This window comes from Stigmatopora argus, chromosome 17 (genome assembly GCF_051989625.1).
Source record: "Stigmatopora argus isolate UIUO_Sarg chromosome 17, RoL_Sarg_1.0, whole genome shotgun sequence".
NCBI lineage: Eukaryota > Metazoa > Chordata > Actinopteri > Syngnathiformes > Syngnathidae > Stigmatopora > Stigmatopora argus.
In genome coordinates, this window is record NC_135403.1 from 5,868,742 (window position 1) to 5,891,615 (window position 22,874).

At 40.5% G+C, this 22,874-nt stretch overlaps 1 protein-coding gene across 1 annotated transcript in view; it reads right to left on the reverse strand.

Annotated features, from left to right (window-relative positions):
• The window catches only part of pola1 (polymerase (DNA directed), alpha 1), a 56,249-nt gene that overhangs the window by 23,600 nt on the left and 9,775 nt on the right, over positions 1-22,874 (reverse strand). Inside the window, exons 22-34 of the mRNA XM_077624830.1 lie at positions 22,232-22,351; positions 22,059-22,146; positions 21,857-21,981; positions 21,626-21,775; positions 21,419-21,541; positions 11,127-11,159; positions 10,445-10,537; positions 10,155-10,360; positions 9,926-10,058; positions 9,708-9,839; positions 8,139-8,313; positions 7,861-8,042; positions 4,161-4,292 (exon numbers count right to left, since the gene is read on the reverse strand). Of these exons, the coding sequence (XP_077480956.1) occupies positions 4,161-4,292; positions 7,861-8,042; positions 8,139-8,313; positions 9,708-9,839; positions 9,926-10,058; positions 10,155-10,360; positions 10,445-10,537; positions 11,127-11,159; positions 21,419-21,541; positions 21,626-21,775; positions 21,857-21,981; positions 22,059-22,146; positions 22,232-22,351 (1,692 nt within the window). The remainder of the gene's footprint in view (positions 1-4,160; positions 4,293-7,860; positions 8,043-8,138; positions 8,314-9,707; positions 9,840-9,925; positions 10,059-10,154; positions 10,361-10,444; positions 10,538-11,126; positions 11,160-21,418; positions 21,542-21,625; positions 21,776-21,856; positions 21,982-22,058; positions 22,147-22,231; positions 22,352-22,874) is intronic.

Genomic DNA, 22,874 nt, shown 5'->3' on the forward strand with positions numbered 1-22,874 from the left:
ACACCCTTGACATAAAGAATGAATGCCTTCACGGTGCTTGTGATAATGTAGAAAGGCCTTTATAGTCAGGGTTTGGCAGCTGGCATCAACTTATTAAAAATATGCATAGCCATGATTGTATATTTGTCAGCGAATATCTAAGAAGTGATTTTACAAATAACACGGGAGTTCAGTGTACTCTATTTCTTTGGTTGGCTATCCGTGATCCAAAATCACGTGTTTGGAAATTGGGCGCGATCACATCATTTTCAAAGAATAATAATTAGAGGAAAGAAAATTGTTTAAATGTCATATTTTGTTTTGAACTTTTAAGGGCTAGAAAGCAACAACAAAATCCAGAACCAGGATATTGCTCAAGTGTAAGGCCAAAAAATATATACCGCAATATTGTAATATTGAGGTGAATGACTTGGACTTGTTTGCAATGGGTGTAATCACGACATTCCCATTTTAGCTACCGTCACATTTTTCTTCAGAAACTTCTGGTGCTGTTTACCATTTTGATTATAGTTCATTCTTTGGGGATATTATGATTGTCAAAATATTGTGATGCATCTTCTGAGTTAGTCTGCAATCTCTACCTCTAGTTTGCAGACATGCAATTTGTATTTTAACCTTCAAGGCATAGACAAAAACTAACTGTGGTAGCTAAAATTCAAATGTATAAAATCAGTAAAGGTGTTATTTGATGTTACTCTGATGGAATAATTTTGGGAGGTCTTTTGTTAATGTTAACATTGAGCCAGCATGACTCCTGTACCAGTAGATTCCACCTGCACATGCACAGACAAAACCACATACACTTGGTTGCCAACATTCACATCTTTTAAGTCCCAAAGCCTGAAAATCGATCTACTCTACAAACACATGCAACCCCACACACACTTAATCTCTCACACACACACTGAATAGGGCTCAAATGGTTCCACTTTGTACATCCTCCCCTTAATCAAAGCTTCTCAATTCAACACTTTGACCTTTTGTTCGAAACAGGATTATCACCTTCTCCTGTCTTCATTCACCCTTTCTCCTATCCTCGCTCCCTTCCCCACTTCTTGTCTTGCCCCTCAGCCAGTTTCCAGGGGCGACCCGCACGATGAGGGTAATTGCAATAATTTGTTAAATGCCATGGCAACGCTGCTTAGATGGGAGGATTTGAAAAGAACAACTGGGTGGTTGAATGAATCTCTCATTTTGCCAAAGACAGCAGGACCCGAGAACGAAATCACAATGTTTGCCTATTCACAGGGTTTATTAATAATAAAATGATTAACGATCCTCTGGTTGAGGACGCCGACGCAAGAGTAGATGAGTTACTCATGCGCCAACCAACACACCTTTGCCCTGGACCACAAACAAGTGCAAAGCTTTGCCTCTCTGGTCAGACAAACAGCTCTATTTGAACAATCCCTCAGCCTGAAAGGAATCCTTAATTACACAATATTATCCCTCTTCCCTCACTGTGTGCGCGCTGTGTCCACTGCAGTTCAGCCATCACAGGAGTGTGTGTATGTGATAGAGAGAGAGCAAAAGAGAGCAAGAAGGGGTGTGTGTGTGTTGCTGTGTGAGGTGTAAGTATTCAGTGGTAGCAGCTGTTTCACACATTGTGACAAAGGAGTTAAGAGGGACTTGTTCCCCACACATACACGCCAATAATTGATTTCTGTTTAGCACTGTGGGAGAGTAACACACATATACACACATGCACTTTTACAGAAAGTGCATTCCATTCTCTCAGGTCCAACATCTAAGAAGTTGCCAGAGATTCCTGGGAGAGAAACCAAGGGAGTGTGGCCGTATGGGAGGAGGCAGGACTGCTCAGTAATGACAGATTCAAACAACCTGAGGGGTAGATTTATGAAACAATTGTGGTCTTTAAGAATTTGAAGTTATGTCATAGGCAACACAACCTCAATGGGAAAACTAACTTACATATGGAGACAATTTGAGACTTATAAAAAAACAAGTAAAAAAAAGTAAGTTTCATTTAGCTGAAAAAAAATACACAAGGGTGGATAATCTTTTTTTTGTTGGAGCCTACCCCAGCTGATTTGAGGCAAAAGTGAGACTACAAACTAAACTCAGAGCTGCCAACTACACCGGAATTTCAGGGGTTTGCCCAGAAATGTAAGGCAAAGTCTGTAAATCCTCCAAAAATGTAACTTAATTTTTTTTTGAAGCAACCATTTCAGAAAAGTATCAAATTTCCAATTTAAATGCACACCATCGCTTCGGCTTCCGCCATCTTGATTCAACTGCACTGTAAAGCGGAAGAATTCGGGAACAAGAGTGCATTGTGAATCATCCGAGTTACAAGTTCTGACGAATGATTCGTCTTGTCCGACTCCAGCGCATATCGGTTTTGCATGAATCGCATTCACTCCGGATAAACTCCGGAAATGGGACAAGGGTACTCCTGAAATGGGGTCGACAGAGGTTGGCAGCTCTTTAAACTGTTCACCAGTAAGTCGTGGGGCACACATAGAAATGGATGACCATTGGCACTCGCAATCACACTCCCACCAAATGGGAGTCAAACCCAAACTACGGCACGGAAGTTGGGCAAAAGTACCACTGCACTCTGTACAGGGGTTTTAGATGCTACACAAATACTATGTACAGTGGTACCTTGACATACAAGTGCCCCGACGAGCAATTTGAGATACAAATAAAATTTCGGGCAAATATTTATCTTGAGATACGAGACAATTTTGATATACCAGCATACAGCGGGCACAAGAGACTGCTCATAAGAACATCATGTCTCTCTCCCCGCAACTCCCTCGTGTAATGTCTCTGGTCGCAACTCCCTCGTGTAATGTCTCTACGAGCACTGGGCAGAGCGTTGCATTTTTTTCAGGGTTTTTTTTCCCCGTTAACCCGTTAGCTCCCATTGGCGGAGCGATCGCTATTACGAGACTACTTCTCGTTGGCAAGTGGTCGTGTATTATCCTATTGGGAGGACATTTGTGTGCATCATTTTCGGAATATTTTGAAGGGAATACAAAAGCAAACAACCCTCGATAGGTTGCATCTGAAAGTCAGGGTGGAGGCGGGGCAGAAGAAAGGTATCAAATTTTAAACAAAATTAGAATTAAATTTAGTGTAAGGTTAGATTAAATTTATTTTTGAGTGTGTCTGCATCGTAATCCAAGTTCATTTAAATTTGTCTATGTTATGTACCGAGCGCGTTGCCGTGCAAAAAGTCCTCCCCCTCTGTCCGCCTCTCTCCCCTCTGCGAAATCCATCTAATTTTAATATTATTAAACACATTTTAGTACTATTAAATCACTAATTATTTGTTACTTTGTTAATAGATGGCGAATTAGAACAAATAAAAATGTTTTTCCAATCCAATATCCTGTTTTTGGTGTTTTTTCAGAGGGTTGGAACAAATTAATTTGAATTTAGTTCATTCCTATGGGAAACGTTCATTTGAGTTACGAGTAAATCGACATACGAGCTCAGTCCCGGAACGAATTAAGCTCGTATCTTGAGGTACCACTGTAGCCATACAAATACTATAGTCAGTGAGTGAGTATAAGATAGACCAACACTTACACCACCAGCAGATTTGCATTTGCCTCATGATTGTAAACATACATTATTAATTATATTTGAAATGATCTGTTACAAATTTCCTGTTAAAATGACAGTCTACTGCTAATAAAAGGGACAAACTTGGCATTCAGAAGTAAAAATTGGCATTTGAGTATTCTCATGGATCATGAGCCAAACAAATGTGCCGGGTGCTGTTATTTTTGCAAGCATAATGTGCTCTTTGGTGGAAAATGTCAACGCAGTGCCCCCGCTGGGGTTTGCTTCATCTTCTGTCCGATATATTTTTTGATTGCATGCCTTACCATTACTGCATGGGTTCAATTTTCTCACATGAGGAATATTTTAAGGCCTCTTTTGAAGAAATGCATGCACATCTTTTTAAGAAAATGAGGCCCCTATATGGGGAAAACAACATTGCATATTTAAATCAGCGGCATCTTTGGAGATAAAAGTGGCTTGCAGCGATGTGCGCGCCAAGCAAGTTGAAACCTAAATGGATTTTGAGTCCCTGCAGACAGTAGGTGTTACAGGCATTGCAGTGATTTATCATTGGAGACTACATAAGTGTACTGGACTGGACTGTAAGCAGAAATACTCACAGAGTAGTATTTCTTTATGTGGCGTCGGATGTCAAGGAGCAGTTTGTTGCTGATGTTGACAGCATAGTCGATAGGCCGGCCACCACAAGGCTGGTGGCAGCATCTCAAAAAGCTTGGTTCCAATTTTGACTCCTAAAAGATAACATTGGGTGACAATTAAGACGCACACTAAAATAGAAAGACAAAAACGAAAAAGCATTTTCATTTAATGCAGGCTGTAATGTAGCTTGGGAAGACTTGCATGACTATCAGAATACGGACAATTAATTTCATTTCATTAATCATATATCAGAGTTCTCTCAACTATAATGACTCAGACAAATCATTGTTAAAACCAGTAACTTGAAAAGTGAAGAGCGACGTTGACGCTCATTGTCATCTTTTGCTCCACTCAATAACGCACTATGCACATTATTGAATCACTGGCTGCATAGAAATCAATCACTGCTCTAAGCAAGAGAATAAAAACATTCCGTGGCTGTCACATACCTGTTAAAAGTTAATGCTGGTGACATTCCCATTGTTGGTTGTTAGTAATCTGCATCCGCATTAATGAAAGCATTCTTTGCTTTTCGGTTAGAGGCAATCAGAAACCTTTGCATAGATTTGCTGTTGTGATTGAACATCTTTTTGCACATTAACACAGATATTGTACTACAATTATCCAGTACTCGGACGTTTCGTCAAAAGACGTTTGGTCGACCGGACGTTTGGTCGACCGGACGTTTGGTCGACCGGACGTTTGGTCGACCGGACGTTTGGTCGACCGGACGTTTGGTCGACCGGACGTTTGGTCGACCGGACGTTTGGTCGACCGGACGTTTGGTCGACCGGACGTTTGGTCGACCGGACGTTTGGTCGACCGGACGTTTGGTCGACCGGACGTTTGGTCGACCGGACGTTTGGTCGACCGGACGTTTGGTCGACCGGACGTTTGGTCGACCGGACGTTTGGTCGAACGGACGTTTGGTCGAACGGACGTTTGGTCGAACGGACGTTTGGTCGAACGGACGTTTGGTCGAACGGACGTTTGGTCGTTGGGTTGTTACTGTTGAAACCAGCTCTCAAAATTATAACCATGAGAGAGAGAGAGTTTAATATTTAAATATCTAATATTAAAACATCAACAGTAAACTCTCTGTCATAATTTGACAGCGAGCGAACCCGGCGACCAAACGTCCATTCTGCCAAACGTCCGGTCGACCAAACGTCCGGTCACGAAATTATCCTTGTTAGCGCAGATTTAGGAGCGGTCTCATATAGTATTAGTATATATTCCACAAATGAACATGGTGGTCATTAACGAGGTCAACCGTCTCAAATACGTTGCGATTGTGTAGAGAAAATGATATCCACATCAGTCCATTCTTGTTACCCTCTCCCTTCTACACACACATACGCTATTTCTTTTTTTGTAGGTCTACAGTGGACAAAAAAAGAACCCATTATGAGACCCCCAATTGGGAAAGAAAAAAATCAAAACTTCCATCGTGAATAATCCAAAACAATTAGACAAAATAGAACAGTGTAAAACACCCATTTAAAATCTAAACTCAATTAAAGTGACATAATGTCAGGAGCAAAGACATTTGCTCAAAGGCACGTGCAGGCAGGTGACACCCCCCACTTGGCCTACATCAGTACTTGAAGTAGAAACAAAGACTTTTTTATGCCTTTATGTCAAATGTCTGACTCCCCTAACTGCAGTTCAATGAATAAAGTCTATCCATCTTTGCATTTCATTCCTTCTCTTCCCTACATGACCTCCTTCCCTGCTACTTTTTAACTCACTTGCTTCATTCCAATAACAGACATCCACCCCCAAACAAAATTATGCACCTCCTTACTTTACTTGCCAGCTCTATAATGACCGAGCAATTAAATAAAACTATGAAACACTCTTTTCAGTGTCAGGCTTTCAAAGAAGTTGCAATTAATCTTGTGTGTTGGGCTTACAGCATGACCCAAAGAACATATCTTTGACACCCAAACCCTCCTTCTGCCTTTAAAAGCACACGTTAGCACCCTTCAGCATTTTTAAACAGTGGACTACGTCCGCTGACTGTTATTCATCCTCGGTATGATAATGTGCGTGTTGATTTAACTGGCCGCACCGCTAAAAGTGAACTCGGGGGAAATCCCTGCGGCCCTATCCAGCTTTCACTCGGTTCTCCTGCCACCTTCATCAAACAACTCTCCTCCCCTGTCTGTCCTCCATCAGCTGTCACCGCCTCCTCCTAGCATCCCTGGCTCTGTGTCAAGGCCCATCTGTCCTCCCCTCTCACTGAGTAGTTAGACTATATTCGCCACCCTAATTAACTTACAATGTTATCTGTGACTCACAAAGTGAGGAAAATACAAGAAGACAGATATATTACACCTAATTAAGTCTTATACATGCAACCAACTAACTTGTCTATTAGTTTATTTACAATGTGGAAGAAGATGGTAGGTTTCCAGTTTTTTCACCGCCCTCCCGAGCATTTTTGACTTGTGTATACTCCAAATATGGTTAAACAGCCTTGATTTGATGCAGGTTGTTTGAGCCAGCAAAGAAAAGGGGGGATTGTCAGGTTTATTAGAGCCTTTAAGACAAGAAAAGGCTGTGTGCCCTACTCCACATTACAAGCTGATAGCGCGCACATAACCTTGGTCTGACAAATGGGACAAAATTTGCGCATGCTGTATGTATCTACAGAGCAGTAGGGGTTAAGGAGAGGCTTTTCAAGTTGTGGTGTCTAAACTATGCCAATGAAAACAAAGTGCGTATCAGAGCCAGGCAGCTGTCTAAAAATAAAGGCAGAGACACAATATAGAGGGTGACTGCACCATGAATGACCATCTTTTGACTCATCTGCTTAAGACTCAATTCCTACAGTCCAACGCCTCACTAATGATTAAAAACTAATCATGTCCTTAGCCTTTCAATCTAACACTCTTTGTATACTCAAGCTGTACAAACAGGGCAACTTGCGTTTGCTCAGCAGGCTAAACTGCAGCTAAGTAAGTGAAACTATACGGTATGTAGGGTACAAGTTAGCCTAAGAATACTGAAATGGTCCTGCACTCTGCAATTGATACAAGCTATTTTAAGAAATGTTTTCAACAGTTTGTTTTTATTAGCCACATATCTCTGCATGCTCTTGACCATCTGTTTGGCATTTATGGATTGAATGCATCCTCCAGATCCTTTAGGTGTTGTTCATGCCAAGTGGCTGGTCCAAGTATCACACTGAAAGCTGCTTTTAAGCACTTAAAAGAGTGTGCCACTACTTAAAACAATATCTCACCCTATTTTGTGGCTAGGCGTTTATTGAGTTTTGTATTATTGTTTGGCTCTAGTGTTCTCATTATTCAATTGTTTCCAACTGCAACATTTTTAAAAGTATTTATGTCCTCTTTACTAGAACTGGGCGTTCTTCAAATACTTTGCGCATGTCGCTAATTTTGCCATTCTCACCTGGTATAGGTCAGATGGATTGTTCTATATATCCACCACGGAAGTATTTAACATATCCAGCTGGTTAAGATCTATTTGAGATTATTTTTTCATGGGAGGAACTTTCTAAAAATTAAAAAATAGTGATTTTAAATTGGCTCTTCTTTACAGCCCTTGAGCAATGATCTGTTAAAGTAAATGTGATTTTTTTTACCCTATAATAAAGGAAGGACAGGCAAAGAGTAAAGAAAGATAACTTACAGCTACATCAAATACGCTGTCATAAACGTTTTCCTTTCTACACTGAGGACAGGTAAACTTGAACGTCTCGCAGTCTTTGTAGCGTTCTTCATCGGTCAGTTGGATGGGCCCACCCAGAGAGCTACCCTCCTCCTCCTCTCTTTGGTGTAGCTGATGAGACCGAAATTGACTGGGGTCCAGACCTGAATTAAACAGCGTGTGATTAATACTTTCACACACAAATGTTTTGGGATAAGCATCAGAAATATTCTAACATTATTATCATGTAAGTATTTTACCCAGCCACGTAGCTATGAGCACACCATCAATGCCCTCGATAGGTTCACATATACGAGACACCACAGGATGAATCTGCTGGACCAGATAGTACTGTATATCCAGACTGAGACCATCTTGTTTTTGGAGTTGCTCCAACGCGTAGGCTCTTTGACTGGCTGCCAACGTGGACCCATCCTGCAGGTGAAGGTCAGAAAATGATGTGAGCTGAATATTTCAACTCCAAGTGCTTTCTGCTCTTTACACTCATGGAGGTACAGACGCTCCCCTACTTACGAGCATTCGAGTTACGAACAACGGTACATACGAACGTCTGCAAATTGCGTTTATGTCGAAAAATGTTCGTAAGTTCAATTTTGTATTGCGCGCCTTTTTCCGAGTAGTGCTTCTTTCCGCCGCTAATACCGACGCCCGGCGCTGTGAGAGCTCAGCTCACCCAGCATCTACCTTCCTCTGCCCAGTTCGTTGCAATGCGGAAGTGCGTGAACGTATCTCCAGTGCGCAAAGAACCTTTTTCATTTGGATCATTAAATATCTCGTGCATCCATTATTCAATATGCTTGGTGAAAAGCGAAAGGCTTCTATTGAGGGAGGTGCAAGGAAGAGGCAAGCCATTTCATTTTGAATGAGTGGCAATAATAACGAAACTTGATGCACGTGATAAAGTGGTGAGCGTTGCACGCGAATACAACTTGAATCGTTCGACCGTCAGTACCATTTATAAACATAAAGATCGAGCAGCAGGACCCAAATATTGAACGTTGCACAAAGTTTGCAAATCAATTGAATGATGCCATACAGTACTACCGCATCATTTATGATGAAAAAAAGAAAACCGCAATCGTCATTAAATAGCTTCTTTCGGCCAGTTTCTAGTAAATCTCTCTCTCTAATGTATGTATACAGTACTGTATGTATTCTCTCCATTTTATTAAATGTTTTTTTTCAGTACAAACCAGTGTGTGTTACTTATACAAGCCTTAAACATACAAATGCACTTATATAAACCTTCAATATACTTATATAGGCCTTAAACATAAATTATAATACAAAATATAGCACTGAGCAACTTACGAACAATCGCTCGGAACCTAACTCGTTCGTAAGTAGGGGAGCGTCTGTATAATGTTTGTTCTCATAACTCCGAGTATACTATGACTTCCTAAAAGTACAGTCTGAATGACCTTAATGTTTTATGGAAAACTATCAGGCCACACCTCTTTTTCAATTTACCAATCAATCAGCGGTAGTTCCCATTTGAGAAAAGGCCATTTTATCCCCCCTACAAGATGTCTAAAGGGCAGTAAAGTCTGATTGGATGGGTTTGAAATGAAAGAATATGGCTCGGCCACACAGAGCCTTGGCTTCAACCAAATCAAACCCCTTTGGGGCGAACAAGGACAGAGATTGTGAGCATTTGATTCTTGAAAATTGGGGAGAAATTTGGAAGCATTGAAGTATACATGCCATAGAATAAAAAGGGACATAAGCGCCACACTTATTTACAAAAGTGTACCAACCCTACTGTGCAATGAACAAGATGATTTAATGTCTAATGAGAATGAACACACCTTGCAGATGATATAAGCAATAGTGTCACCAGCTTTGACTTTGCGTCCACCCTGAGAATTAATCCATAGCGCCACATGAACATGGGGCAGACTTTTCTTATCTGGGTAGTCTTGAGGATCCTTGGTCAGTGCCTAATGGGGTAGAAAAAGATGGAGGTTGAAATAAAGTATAAATAAGTCAATAACAAAACTATGGTATAAATACAAATGCCCAATACCTTGTTTATCTCATACTGTTGAAGCGGTATTGACCCACTTGCTACCTTCTCTCCCATCTCCACAAGGTGTTTCTGTATGTTCTCCACAATGATGTCACGGCTTTGGTCTGAGAGGATCTGACCAATCACATAGCTGCAAGAGAAAAGGAAAGTCCGGAGTACATGGATCTCTTATATGAGCAACACTAATCTAGATTTATTTTGACGTTTTTAATTCACTTAAACGTACTTGCCACATTCCTTGGCCAGGTCACACCAATCTCGTCGAACTATGTCCAATCCTTTGAGTTCCTGCTTAACGCTGTAGCGCCCATCACCATGGTGTTCCACCACCAGAGCTGCATATTTCTTTTTCTTCAGCAGTAAAAGTGACTTAAACACTCCATCGATGTCGATCTCTAGAAGTTTGTACAGCTTGTTTACTTCTCCTTTTACCTGTGTGGGCAAAGGATGAATTACTAAATACAGCACCAAAACATTAGAAAGGGATTGTGATTTTGTTTAATGCTATACAAGTACCTTATTGCCTAGCTTGAAGACCTCTTCCAACAACTGGCTGTTGGTGTTTATCATGATGGAGTCAGTATCTCCATAGATTACCTCAAGGTTCATCTGAGCAGAAGAGGAATTAATGAAAAGAATTACCATATTTTCACGACTACAAGGTGCACTGCATTATAAGGCGCACCACATTATAAGGCGCACCGCATTATAAGGCGCACCGCATTATAAGGATCACCACATTATAAGGCGCACCCTCAATGAATGACACATTTTAATTTTTTTTCCCCATATTTAAACACACTGGATTATAAGGCGCCCTGTCTATTTTTGGAGAAACTTTAAGACTTTTAAGTGCGCCTTATAGTCGTGAAAATTCGGTACACACAAAAAATACACCCATTAAACACAATGGATATTCAATCTAAATTAAAATATAATTAAATCTGAAATATTAGAAATCCTCTTATATCATGATGATTTATAGAACTACTACACATTTAAACGCCAAATTCAACACTGTTGCATTATTTTAAGTTTTCAATGTTAAATATGGAAGCATTGAAACTGCTTACATCTTAAATCTCAAAGAGGTTCCTAATCTTTTGATTTATAACTTCATAAGCTAATTCATAAAACATTTTACAGTACTTATTCAACATTTAAAGTGGCATGAAATAAATCCATGAGATATACCAACCTTTTGTACCAGATCCTTAGTGTGCATCAGAATCTGAATGAGAAGAGATGGAAACAAAACAAATTAGAACAAAATTAGTTACCCTCACAATTAAAACAAGAGGGAAACACTGTATATAATTAAAACCATTTCCTGTGTTATTTACTGCCAATCTGTGTGTGAGTGCATGCCTCTGTGGACACGAAAGCAGAGCAGGTGATTTTCTTTTAAACGGGGGATAATTGGCTAAGAGGGCAATTACAAGCGCGTGCTGTGACAGCCATCTTTTCAACCCACACACATCCACGGTGGGCAGACACACGCACACTCACGTCTTTTTAATGACTCATAATGGCCTTAATCACCCAAGGAGTGACTGACGGACAAAGACTTAAGTGTCTATGTGTGTGTGTGTGCGCAGTTTTTTTTCTCCAAAGGAGCAAAGTGATCCTAACAGGTGCGGGTCTTTAACCTGAGAGGGGAGGGTGTCAGCAGGCCGGACAGAACATGGCGTGATGCCGTGATCTGTCACAGGCAATCTGCACCTCAATTGACTCCAGCAGCATTTGCAAACACACAATAACAGAGCGAATGGCGTATGGGGACGAAACCGTGGGCTATTTCAGAGTAAGGGGCTCCAAAACCAACGTAGGACTTAAGCATATTTAATGGGGTGATACATGCCAGGGTACAGTGGTGAGTGCGAGTAATTCACTCAACAGTTTCTTGTATTGCTCAAATAAGGTCAAGGTCTCAACAAGCAAACTGATGGAAACACACCTGGTTAGAAAGCTTTTTGCTGACTAGACAAATCAATGACTGCTACAGAAAAAAATGGAGATAGCTGTCCATAGACCTTTATTAGGAGATATAGATCCAAACCACATTTAAAACTTCCGTATAATAGAAATAAACATCAATTTATTTGACTAACCGAATCAAATAAAAGACTTGTTGACAAGCTAGACAAGTTTCAATTAATACAAACATTGTAAAGTATGTTTGATCAATAACCTTTACTTTTGACAAACTGGAAAAGGGATACTATTTTGTGTAGCACGTTTCCTATGCCTACAAATACTCAGTTTTCTTTTGGCCACATTTTTGGCAAGACTAGTTCCCACCTCCAGGGCAGGGGGGCTTTGCAAAAACACACTCAGATGTGGGGACATATAATCTGTAATATTGGGATTATATAATTGGGGTAACCGTGGCTGAGTGGTAGGCATTTACCAACCCAGGGGTTGTGGGTTTGGTTCCCCGCCCTGATGACCTTGTCTAAGTATCCTTGCGCAAGATACTGAGTCCCACGTGGCTCATGGTGCTGCGTCATTTGTAGGTAAATGATGATTAGAGCCCACCCAATGGTGCGGTGGGTCTTCCGCATCACTTCGGTGGGGGCAGTATGGGTTTCATTCGCACTCGGTGGCGGTGTGAATGTGAGCGTACGGAAGATAAATGAATGATGATTAGGGTGTCAAAAGGCACTCTAAAAGTGTGGGTCCCTTTTAGAGGAAACAGAATTAATTTTCAATATAATTATATAAAACTTACAATTACTAACTCTTTCAAGTAGGGCTCAACTGTGGTGACAGGAAGGAGCAATTACAAATGACGCGCAATAAGAAACAATGTACCTTGAAAAATAATAAGTTTCAGCTCTGAGCAGCAGAAAAAGCAATGGCTGTAAAAAACACTGCCATGGGATAGTATGAGGAAATAAGATGCTCCTTAAATGTTCTGTTGCAACGGAACAGATTGCAGAATTTAATCATCTAAATGAGCTCAAAGAGGCAGCCCTTAAGACCTTGTTTTATGATCAAGAGACTCAACTGTGTTGGCTGTCACTGGCTTAGTTAAACAGGGCAAGGAGCCACTTACGTACGGTGCACATGGTGCTCATTCATGTGAGTTGAAACAAATAGCATGTCCGGGTTAGTTGCCCTTTGAGTGGAATTTGGTGTCATGATACAGATAAGACTAAATGATTCGATGATTGAACACTGATCCCCCATGAATCGGACTTTTTGTCATGTAACTCATAATAAATGACAATTACGCTTCAGGCTTGGACATTAATCAAGACCTCTTGATATGGATGAAGCTCAAAGCAACAGTTTCCTAATGTGCACTCCCAACTATGCATGGCGCAGCATAGCCAGTTCAATATATTAAATATATCGATGACCAAAGACCAAAAATAATAGCATGTTCTGCATCCAAGAATCAGCAGGTAGATTGAAGAAAAGGTTTCTGTAGTGGTAAATAGGCACAGGATGGGAAAGTCAGGGTAACAACGCCATGAGACAAAGCAAAATTGGAATTTGTTGATGTCAATAATATGTGGACTCATTTAGACACGTTTTCCATATGCGGTCACTTCTAAGAGCGTAGGCCGCTCAGAGGAATGGGGCTGTGTGTAAGACAAGTCCTTTGACCATGACGCTGGAATTTGTACAACTGGCAGAGTGAGAACTCCTCACTCACGCACACACAGATACAAACTATAAATTATCACTCACAAGCAGACCGATTACAAGGGTATGAAACATTGCATCTTTAAAGGTTAAAAATGTGCATTTTCATTTCCGTATTAAAAACACATTAGTTGGAAATGTAGTGCTGTACCACAAATCATCTGCAAGATCCCAACCAAAGGACGAATATCTGCCCTCACTTGTGAATGCTAGTCAGATAATTATTCAGTTATTTTTTTTCATGACAAGCTGTTAAGAAAAACTCTGGCAAACTTACAGCACGACTACTTGCTCCTTCCCACCTATGAATTTTGGCTGTCACATTGTCTGCAAGGTTTCACAACCATTTCCCTCTATAAACTCTAGTTAATTAAAGTGGTAAATATACCTTGGTTAGGTTAAAAGTGGATTCACAAAAAGAGAAAATGAATCAAGCCGATCTCCTGTTATGTATTCATTTGCATGCCAATCAAGATCAGCACATGATGGCAAGCATGTTAAACTACACTGACTGACTGATGGCTCTTGTAAAAGGTGACTGGGACAACAGCAATTGTTTTTAATTGATTCTTTCCCTAGAAATGTACTGACTTTGCTGATAATGTATGAATGCAAAATATACAGGCTTCACACACCTGTCCAGGAAGATGCCAAACCCCTTCTTCTCATGTCTAATGCTAGATGGATCAGTTTGGCACAATGCCCTGTCTGATTTAATGGCACAGGCTGGAATAGCAAATGCTCCCATTCAATGTAAATACCTCCAGAAAGACAACAAAGTGCCTGCAGTCCAACTCAATTAGAAAATACGGCACACTAACAGATGGAAAGGACACATTCCAGTGTTACTACGTTGCTGCTGACATGAGCAAAGTCTGTTGTTTGTCTCTGACCAAATAAGTGATGTTTCATGTCTAAACTTCTATTTTACTTGTGCCAGTTCAAGGGGAGACAAACCCCTTTTTTGAAAGAATGCTGAATGTGCCACTCGGACTCACAGAATGGTATTTTGATTAGCAATGTGTTGGTGGAATACTAAGACTAAACCAATCTCCACAAAACACAGGGGATCGCCATACAAAAGACCCCCGTATTTCGTGGGGGTTAGGTACCGAGTACCATCACGCATATGCCAAAATCGTGAATATGTAAATCTGTTTAAAACAGCTCACAAAGCCTTATTTTGATGTTTATGCTGAAATCAATAACGAGCTGATCCTCCTTAACACAGCCCAAAACGGAAGTCCGGGATCTTGTTCTTTCGGACCTGGCCCACAGCTCTTGGCCACAGTTGAGATTGGAAATGCAGAGTGACTAGAAAATAGAGCGCTTAGCCTTTCGGCACTGCTTCACAGTTACTGACCACTCCAAAAGTTTAAGAATGTGGGCTGATGAAGGAAACAGAACCACATCATCTGCAAAAATCAGAGATGCAAGGGAGTCACACGGTCGAACGCCTTTACCAAGTCCATAAAATATATGTAGAGTGGTTGGGGATGGCAATGCCCCCTAGACTACCCTACTGAGGTTGTAGGGCAGTAGAAAACACTATCCCATAGCCAGAATGAAAACCACACTCCAGAATTTGAGGTTCAACTTCCTAATGGACCTTCTTCTTCACTACCCCTGAATAAACCTTATCAGGGATGCCGAGGAGTATTAACCCTCGTTAGTTGAAGGACTCCCTCTGTCCCCTTTCTTAAAAATGTGGACAGCCACCCCAGTTTGCCAATCCAGAGGATCATCCTTCATGTCCCTGAGATGTTGCAGAGATGTGTCGGCCAAGACTATATCCAGAGCCCTCAGGAACTCAGTGCGAATCTCATCTCCCAACCCAAGTCAGGTGGGAATATGTATGCCCCTCCTTTTCAACCACTCTAGGGTGGGAGCGTGTCCAACCTCTTTCAAGAAGAGTGGTACCAGAACGCTCTGTGCATTGAGGTGAGCCCAACTATATGTGGTCAGAACTTCCCCAACTCACGCAATTATTCAGGCCCTTCCCTCGCAGAAAGGTGATATTCCCCATCCCTCGAGGCAACCAGAGATCGGACCGCCATGATCCCCTCCTTTGGCTGCCACTCAGCTGTCTTCGCACCCTAATTGAGTAGCCCCTCCTACAGGTGGTGAGCCCATGGGAAGGGGAACCCATGTCACCTCTTCGGCCTGTGCCCTGCCAGGCCCTATGGGTGCAGGCCGGGCCACCAGGTCTTCGCCATCATGTTCCACCACAAAGTCTATCTTCAGAGGGAGCCCATCACATGTCATTCGAGCTGTTCTTAGTCTGGTCCCTCAGCTAGAACATGTTTGCCATGGGTGGCCCTAAGAGGCACAAACCCCAGACAAAATAGCTCCTACGATCATTGGGACACTAAAAACCTTCCACAACAGTAAGGTGGCAACTAATAATGGTGTTGGCAACCCTTGTTGAATAAAAAATCCTCCAGTTTTACCACTAAACAACATCGTTAGGCAAAGTACAGTTTCTCATTTCACTTAGTCTGTATAGGGTATTTTACTTGTCTAATTTACTTAATGAATTTTGTTCAGCCATTTAAAATATTTTTGCCATTCTCTCATTACCAGATTTTTATGTGGTACATATTACATGGGAAACCTTGAGACGCCAAATCAATACACTCTAATGTACAATCCAATCAATTAGTGTTGTATCACACTTGGCCTCATTACCAAATGTTACTGTGACAGCTCAGATGTGGAAATCTTTTCTTACTTTAACGTAAGCCACCACAGCATGCTAAAGGGGTCAAAATAGCAGCGAGGTTATCATGTGACTATTTGTTAAGTCCGGGCTAAAGCCACATCGAGAGGACCATGGAAACACATCTCCACGCAAATATTCACAAAGACACACACCTGCGGTAGCCTTCTCTAATATGCACAAATATAATTTTTAAAAAAAGACAAGCCTTTGAATCCGAGAAATAGTGCCTGTAGGAACAGGGTCAACACCATTTACTCATAGACTCACTAACGCAGACATACACACACTGAGACGACACATGATCGGATAGTTGTGGGATTCCAGTGTCTAATTCGAGCAAATGATTTGTGATTCGGGAGACAAGAGGAATGATTCAAAACCTGAAGGAAGAACATCAGGGGCAGTAGTATTTACATTGACTTGATTACAACCACACACATTCACACGGGGTGGGTTTAACCTTCCCGACACTCTGACCTCTCGACACCATCGCCTCTGTTACCCAAGCTCGCTTCTATCCCTCGCTGTGCATGCCATCCAATAATGTCAGCTACGAGCTCTTGTCAGTCTGTTTTTAAACACAAGGACAGAGACTCAATTACACGGCTTTTAGGGAGTGATCCAGCACCTGACAGACCCCCACCTGCTGACGGTTGTCAGATTTGCTGGCAAAATGTCAAAGGTCAAACCAATATGCATTCCAAAACAATCAGCGGCTTCCAGCGGGCTACGTTGTCTACATCACTTGATTAGGACGACAGTTACTTTTTATAATCAGTAGCCGAAAGCTAACCCATAATAAACTGGCTTCTATTTTCATCCTCAAGTGCTTAGTTTTCTAGTGCCCTTAAATGTTCGCAGACACTCAATTTCCAGCATATACCAACATTAACACCACAACAGAAAATTAACACACAAACTGAAAGATCCACAATTCTTCTATATAGCAGAATTTAGACCGGATCGTTTTCCCCCCCAATTAAATATATATATACACTGTATAATTTTGTCTTCTATGTACATGTTTCAAAGATGACTTCATGGATCAGTCAGTGCTCGTTGGACAATAAATGTCTTCCTGGTGTGACAAATGCATTTAGCAGCCAATTATAACCGCTTGTTGTCCGTGTTTCATATAACTCTTCCGCGGTGGCCGACACTTCTCTGGCGAACGCACAAAAGGACCTAAAATAGTGCCGAAGGGTTGAGACGGACATCAATCTGCGACAAACCCACAGCCGTGTAATTCTAAACCTTCACCTTCCTCTTAATACCACCGCCCCCACCTCCTCTTTCTCCTTAATACCCACACATACCAGGACAGAGTTGGTCCACAACAAATGGTCTGCCGACAAAGGGCAGAGTTCGGCCAGTAGCACTTGTGCAGACACAAACATTAAACCTGCATATACACACATGGATGTGAACACACCTTAAAATGTATAAATGCATAATAAAATCAAACAAACGTGAGAAACACGTGAAAAAAGTGAGACTTAGCACAAACAAGGGTGGCCAAAAGCTTTACTTCCCATCCCAATTGATCACTGTAATCTTTTTCTTGACTTGTACCACCAAATTAGGCCTCATTTTAGAATCAGTGGGAAAGACAAGAGCCAATTAATAAATGCATTCCCCTCCAAAACGTAACACGTGAGAGGAGGGAGGATGTTATTTGCACTTAGACAGGGACGCTTATGTGTTACAATTGGAAAAATAAAAGCCTCCTAAATCACGATACCAAAGTAGAGTGCAAATGTGACGATTAAAACCGGGGCGGAGGTGCTAACGGCAACAGCCACAAATACATCAGCATGCCGCCTATAAATGCCAGCTGGCTTTTCTGTCTCGCTGTAGTCGGAAACTACTGAGAAGTGCTTGGCTGACGGCTATTTGATGTCTGGGCTCCAAGAAAAATCAATCAAATCAACTTCAGTTTGGTCAAACAGAGGTCTAGCCCAAAATTCTGTTGCTGCAAATATAAACTTTGATTAAACTGATCAAAATAGAATCTTAATGTAATGTCTTTTGAGTCTTTAAACCTCAGACAAGTTCAAAATACCTCTGACAGAATAAAGCAGCCATCTATGACATCTTTACCTCAATTTGCAATCTTTCTAGCAGATTTATTGTCTGCTGCTGTAATTTTGCTTTATATAAGTTTCACTGTATACATACATTTAAGGGAGGGTCAAAGTTGGATATAAACAGCAAAGTTTAACAATTTAAATATGCAAATCCCACATTTCCCAGAACTATGATAACAGAGAAAATAATCGTTAAACAAATAATATGACAGCTCTCAGACGCTGTTATTTTAGGAGTGTGACATCAGTTATACCCATGCAAAGCCAGAGCTAACCGCAAGCTAACAGTTTGAGCCATGCCGACCATTGTGTCTTAACTGGGAGAAAAATCAACTTTTTAATCAGAAGAAAGCTACAATCAAATGAATGTGGGGCGAATAGTTCATCTTACTTATATTACACACTGTTACATTTCAATGACAAACATGACATATGTTTAGACGTGGTGGTAGGCTGGAACAATAGCAGACACTGTTAGCGAGGGGTTCACATTTTGGCTTTAGCGAAATGTAACCGTGTCAGCCTAAACAATTCTACCTCCCTTGCCACTGTGATTTTCTAATGTTTTTCAGCTAGCGGTGACTGCAGTAACGCGACCACAATTGCAATGAAAAAGTGCGGAAAATGGCTAAACAGATTTTTCAGGCATGAACAGTTCATAACCATCTCATCTCTTCAAGACTGTATTTAGACGACTATTCAATTGACGATGATTGTTAACGACGTGGCCATTGAAATAGCCAAGTCGGATGTCCCAGGCGATGCTACTTCTTGGAAATATTGACTTAAATCAACATTTTTCTTCACTATTAAACAACTTTTTTTTCCAGAATGTTAAACAAGATGAGTCCAGCTGGGAACCTCTTGATTAAAACTTTCTCATTCATTTACCTTCTGTTTCACTTACCGCAATATGTCGAGACAATTTAAATAAGCCAAAAGTCAGTCAATAATCGTTCCTGGAGATTTAAGATCGTTCTTTTTTTCCTTTTTTTTAATTTTCAACAATACTGCATGCTTTTGGATGGGTGCTTTGAGTCTTTGTCTTCCTACAGGACCCATGATCTTTGTTTCAAACCAGGTTTTCTACCACAGGATTCTTGATTCTTGTGATACCATTAAGGCATGCAGTGAAGGAAGAAGCATAGTTATAGTGGTCTCTTTGTTTCTAAATTGGGATGGTTTGGATTTGTGAAAAGACCATATACACTCATGGTGCACAAAAGAAATGAATAACAATGAAAATGAATGAATTATGAATTCACTACAGATAACAACCATCTCAATAAAAAGATTAGTTATTGCACTACAGTTGTTTACCGTTGATTTATTGCACACACGTGCTGCAAAATTACAGGAGACAAAACTAATTATTCATAATATTTTTTTATATCCCTGCCACTTTTGAGAACTTTTAATGCAATGTCTGGCAGTGCTGCGGAGACTTTAAATTGCACTTTTGAAAATATTTTAGTTGCTTTCATTATGACTGAAAATGTCAGATTTTTTTAGTTTTTTCATGCTTCTTATTTAATTCGACATTTTTATTTTCTTTTTGCAAAATATATGTATGCAAGCCCACCTTTATATATAGCACAAGTTTTTTGGCTTTTAAAAACAAAATCAGGGGGGAAACTGTCAAAGTGTGTTGTATCTATTTTATCAAATAATGGGGAAAAATACATTATATCGTGGCATATTGCTATTGTGGCATAAAATGGGCTTTGTAGAGGATTCCTCCCTATTTTCTCGCATATAAGCCACCTCCGCATATAAGCCGTACCCTTAAAATTGCCTGAAAATCGTAGAATTTTACAATTTCTCTCATATAAAACGGTATATTTTAGTCAGCAAAAATTTCCTTTCGTCATTTTATGTACGCTTAGCATCATTAGGATCACAGATGAGATCAGTCAAGTGGCAGGTTACACCCTTGACTGTAGACAATGTGTGTAATGAGATCTTAATGAACAACTCCCTCAGGGCAGCGACCAACGTCTCCCTCCCAAGAGGACGTACACCGTTAAATCTCAGTCAAAGTGTGAGTCAATGTGTGCGCGCATGTGGTGTTCAATTACTAGACCACATTTAGCTGTTTATGTCATGCAAGTCATCACTTCGCACCTATTTATTGAGCATGTGAACACCCATGTTGTTCCATTAGTGTGTTGAAAGAAGTTATTGCATCAGATTCAATGAGATTTTTTTCGCATCTGGATTTAGCGCCAACGGTTTATGACACTAATTTCGTTAAATCAGTAAAGACTATTTTATATTTATTTGAGGAATTTGTCTTAGCCACAAGTTACAGAGCAGTGTAAGAGGGCCGTCCAGGAGTGGTTAATAAAGAATATGGTCTAGCATTGCCCTCTTGTGGAAAACAAGATTTGTAACCTGCACTAAGTATTATTTTACTTGCAAAAGTAACATTTAACAGAAGCCTGGCCTGTCTCAATAAATCTACATTCACAGAGATAATTAAGTTAAATGATTGATTTAGTTTGATGTTGAGACAGGATAAATATCACTGAAAATCAATTTTGGAACTGACAGCTGCAAGACCACACGAGTATCTACATCAAGAGTGTCAGACTCGCAGGCCGCTTTAACATCAACTTGATTTCACGTGGGCCGGACCATTTTAGATATACTATTTAGATTTTTTTATAAATGGATTAAAATCACTGAATATTCAGTTTTTTATAGATCTAAAACAATTTTATTTTAGCTTTTTTGGGGGGGGGGGATTTTACAAAATGATTTTTGAACTAAAAACACAGAAAAAAAATGATTAAGAAATTACAATTATTGATTTAAAAGGGGGAAATCAGGAATGTAATATAAATCTATACTCTACATTTTAACATTTACTTTCCCGGGCCACACAAAATGATGCGGCGGGCCAGATTTGGCCCCCGGGCCGCCACTTTGACACATTGATCTACATGTTGAGGAAAATGTATAAGCATTTTAGATCATATTCTGTGTTAACAAGTGTCCAATTAATTAGATTCTTGCTGAACTTACCTCCCTGCCTTTGTGTGTGACCAAGGCGGCTAGAGGCTTGGCATAGAAGCGACTGTAGCTGAACCCTAAACAGCCATACATGCTGTTAGCCGTGAGCTTTAACGCCTTCTGACGGATGTCATACTGGGAGAGAAAAGTAAACAAAATTTAACTTTGTTAACCACTTGGTCATTTTATAAAATAGTGTTTGATTTTGCGTTTAATAACCTGCATATAATGGTCAGTGTTGATGTCATGTTGTTTCATCAGTTGTTTAACCTGTTTGCGACGTTCGACTAGCTTCCTGATCTCCTTGGGCAAAATTCCCATTTCCAGATCACAATCTGGAATCTCTGGGACCTCATCAAGATCATATTCCTGTTGCCATCAAAACAGCACGTCATCTTAGACGTATGTTGGAATTAACGTTAAATATAAATCAGAGACACAACCACATGCCTGACTCTTCTTTTGCTTGCTGGAAACTCCCCTCTGCACAGTGGTGAAGCAGATGTTAAACTCTTGTATGATGGATGGATACAGGCTGTTGAAGTCGAGCAGCAGCACAAATTTGTCATAGAAACCTGCAAACCGCAACGAGGATATTATAGTACCCCAATATCAGGAGCAAAGACAAGACTGTTATCTTAACTACACGCACCAACTTTAGGATCCAGCACCAATCCTCCAGCATAGGCGGCTTTCTTCTTACGTGTCCCTTTCCCAGTGTCCACCTCTTCATCTCCTTCCTGGTTGGGCATATGAAAAGAAGGGTTAAGGTTTTATGCGTGGGCTAGAAAAACAAACTGTAATAGAAAACTTGAGTTTTATTACCATGGCCATTGGTATTTTCTTAAAGGATGGTTTGTCAGGGACGATGTAGTTTTTGTCATGGAAGGCGTGAAGCAACAGGAACTCATTTCTCTCAGCCCGACCGCCCATTAGAGTACGAGACTAAGAAGGAGAGGTTTAGGTAGATTATTCAGGTATACTGTCATCCGTCGCCACTCTGTGGCTTCAGTCTATCACTATATTTTTCATAAGTATCCTAACACAAATGTTCATAAACTGATGAGAATCTTGTTGAAATTAGGAAATCGAGGAGTGAGGGCAAGTGCATATCCTTGTAAAAAACAAATTTTTACAAAAAAAAAGGAAATAGCAGTCACAACTCCTCATCGCCATATTCCTTTCGTGCCGTAAAATCAAATCTGACGAAGAGGCATTATCTCACTTATAATAAAGCTCTCAATAACCTGCATAGTAAAATTTCATTTTCATCATCACATGACCTTCATCATACTGCACAGGTCTCTCATCATCTTTTTGGGGGAATTCAAATCAAGCAGGAGAGCTATTATCATTGTGAGTACAGCACAAAGTATTTACACATCAATTGTATATAGATTATATTTAAATATAACCTGGACACAGGATGTAAAGAACGGAAGGTGCATCTCATTAAATTTTATATAAT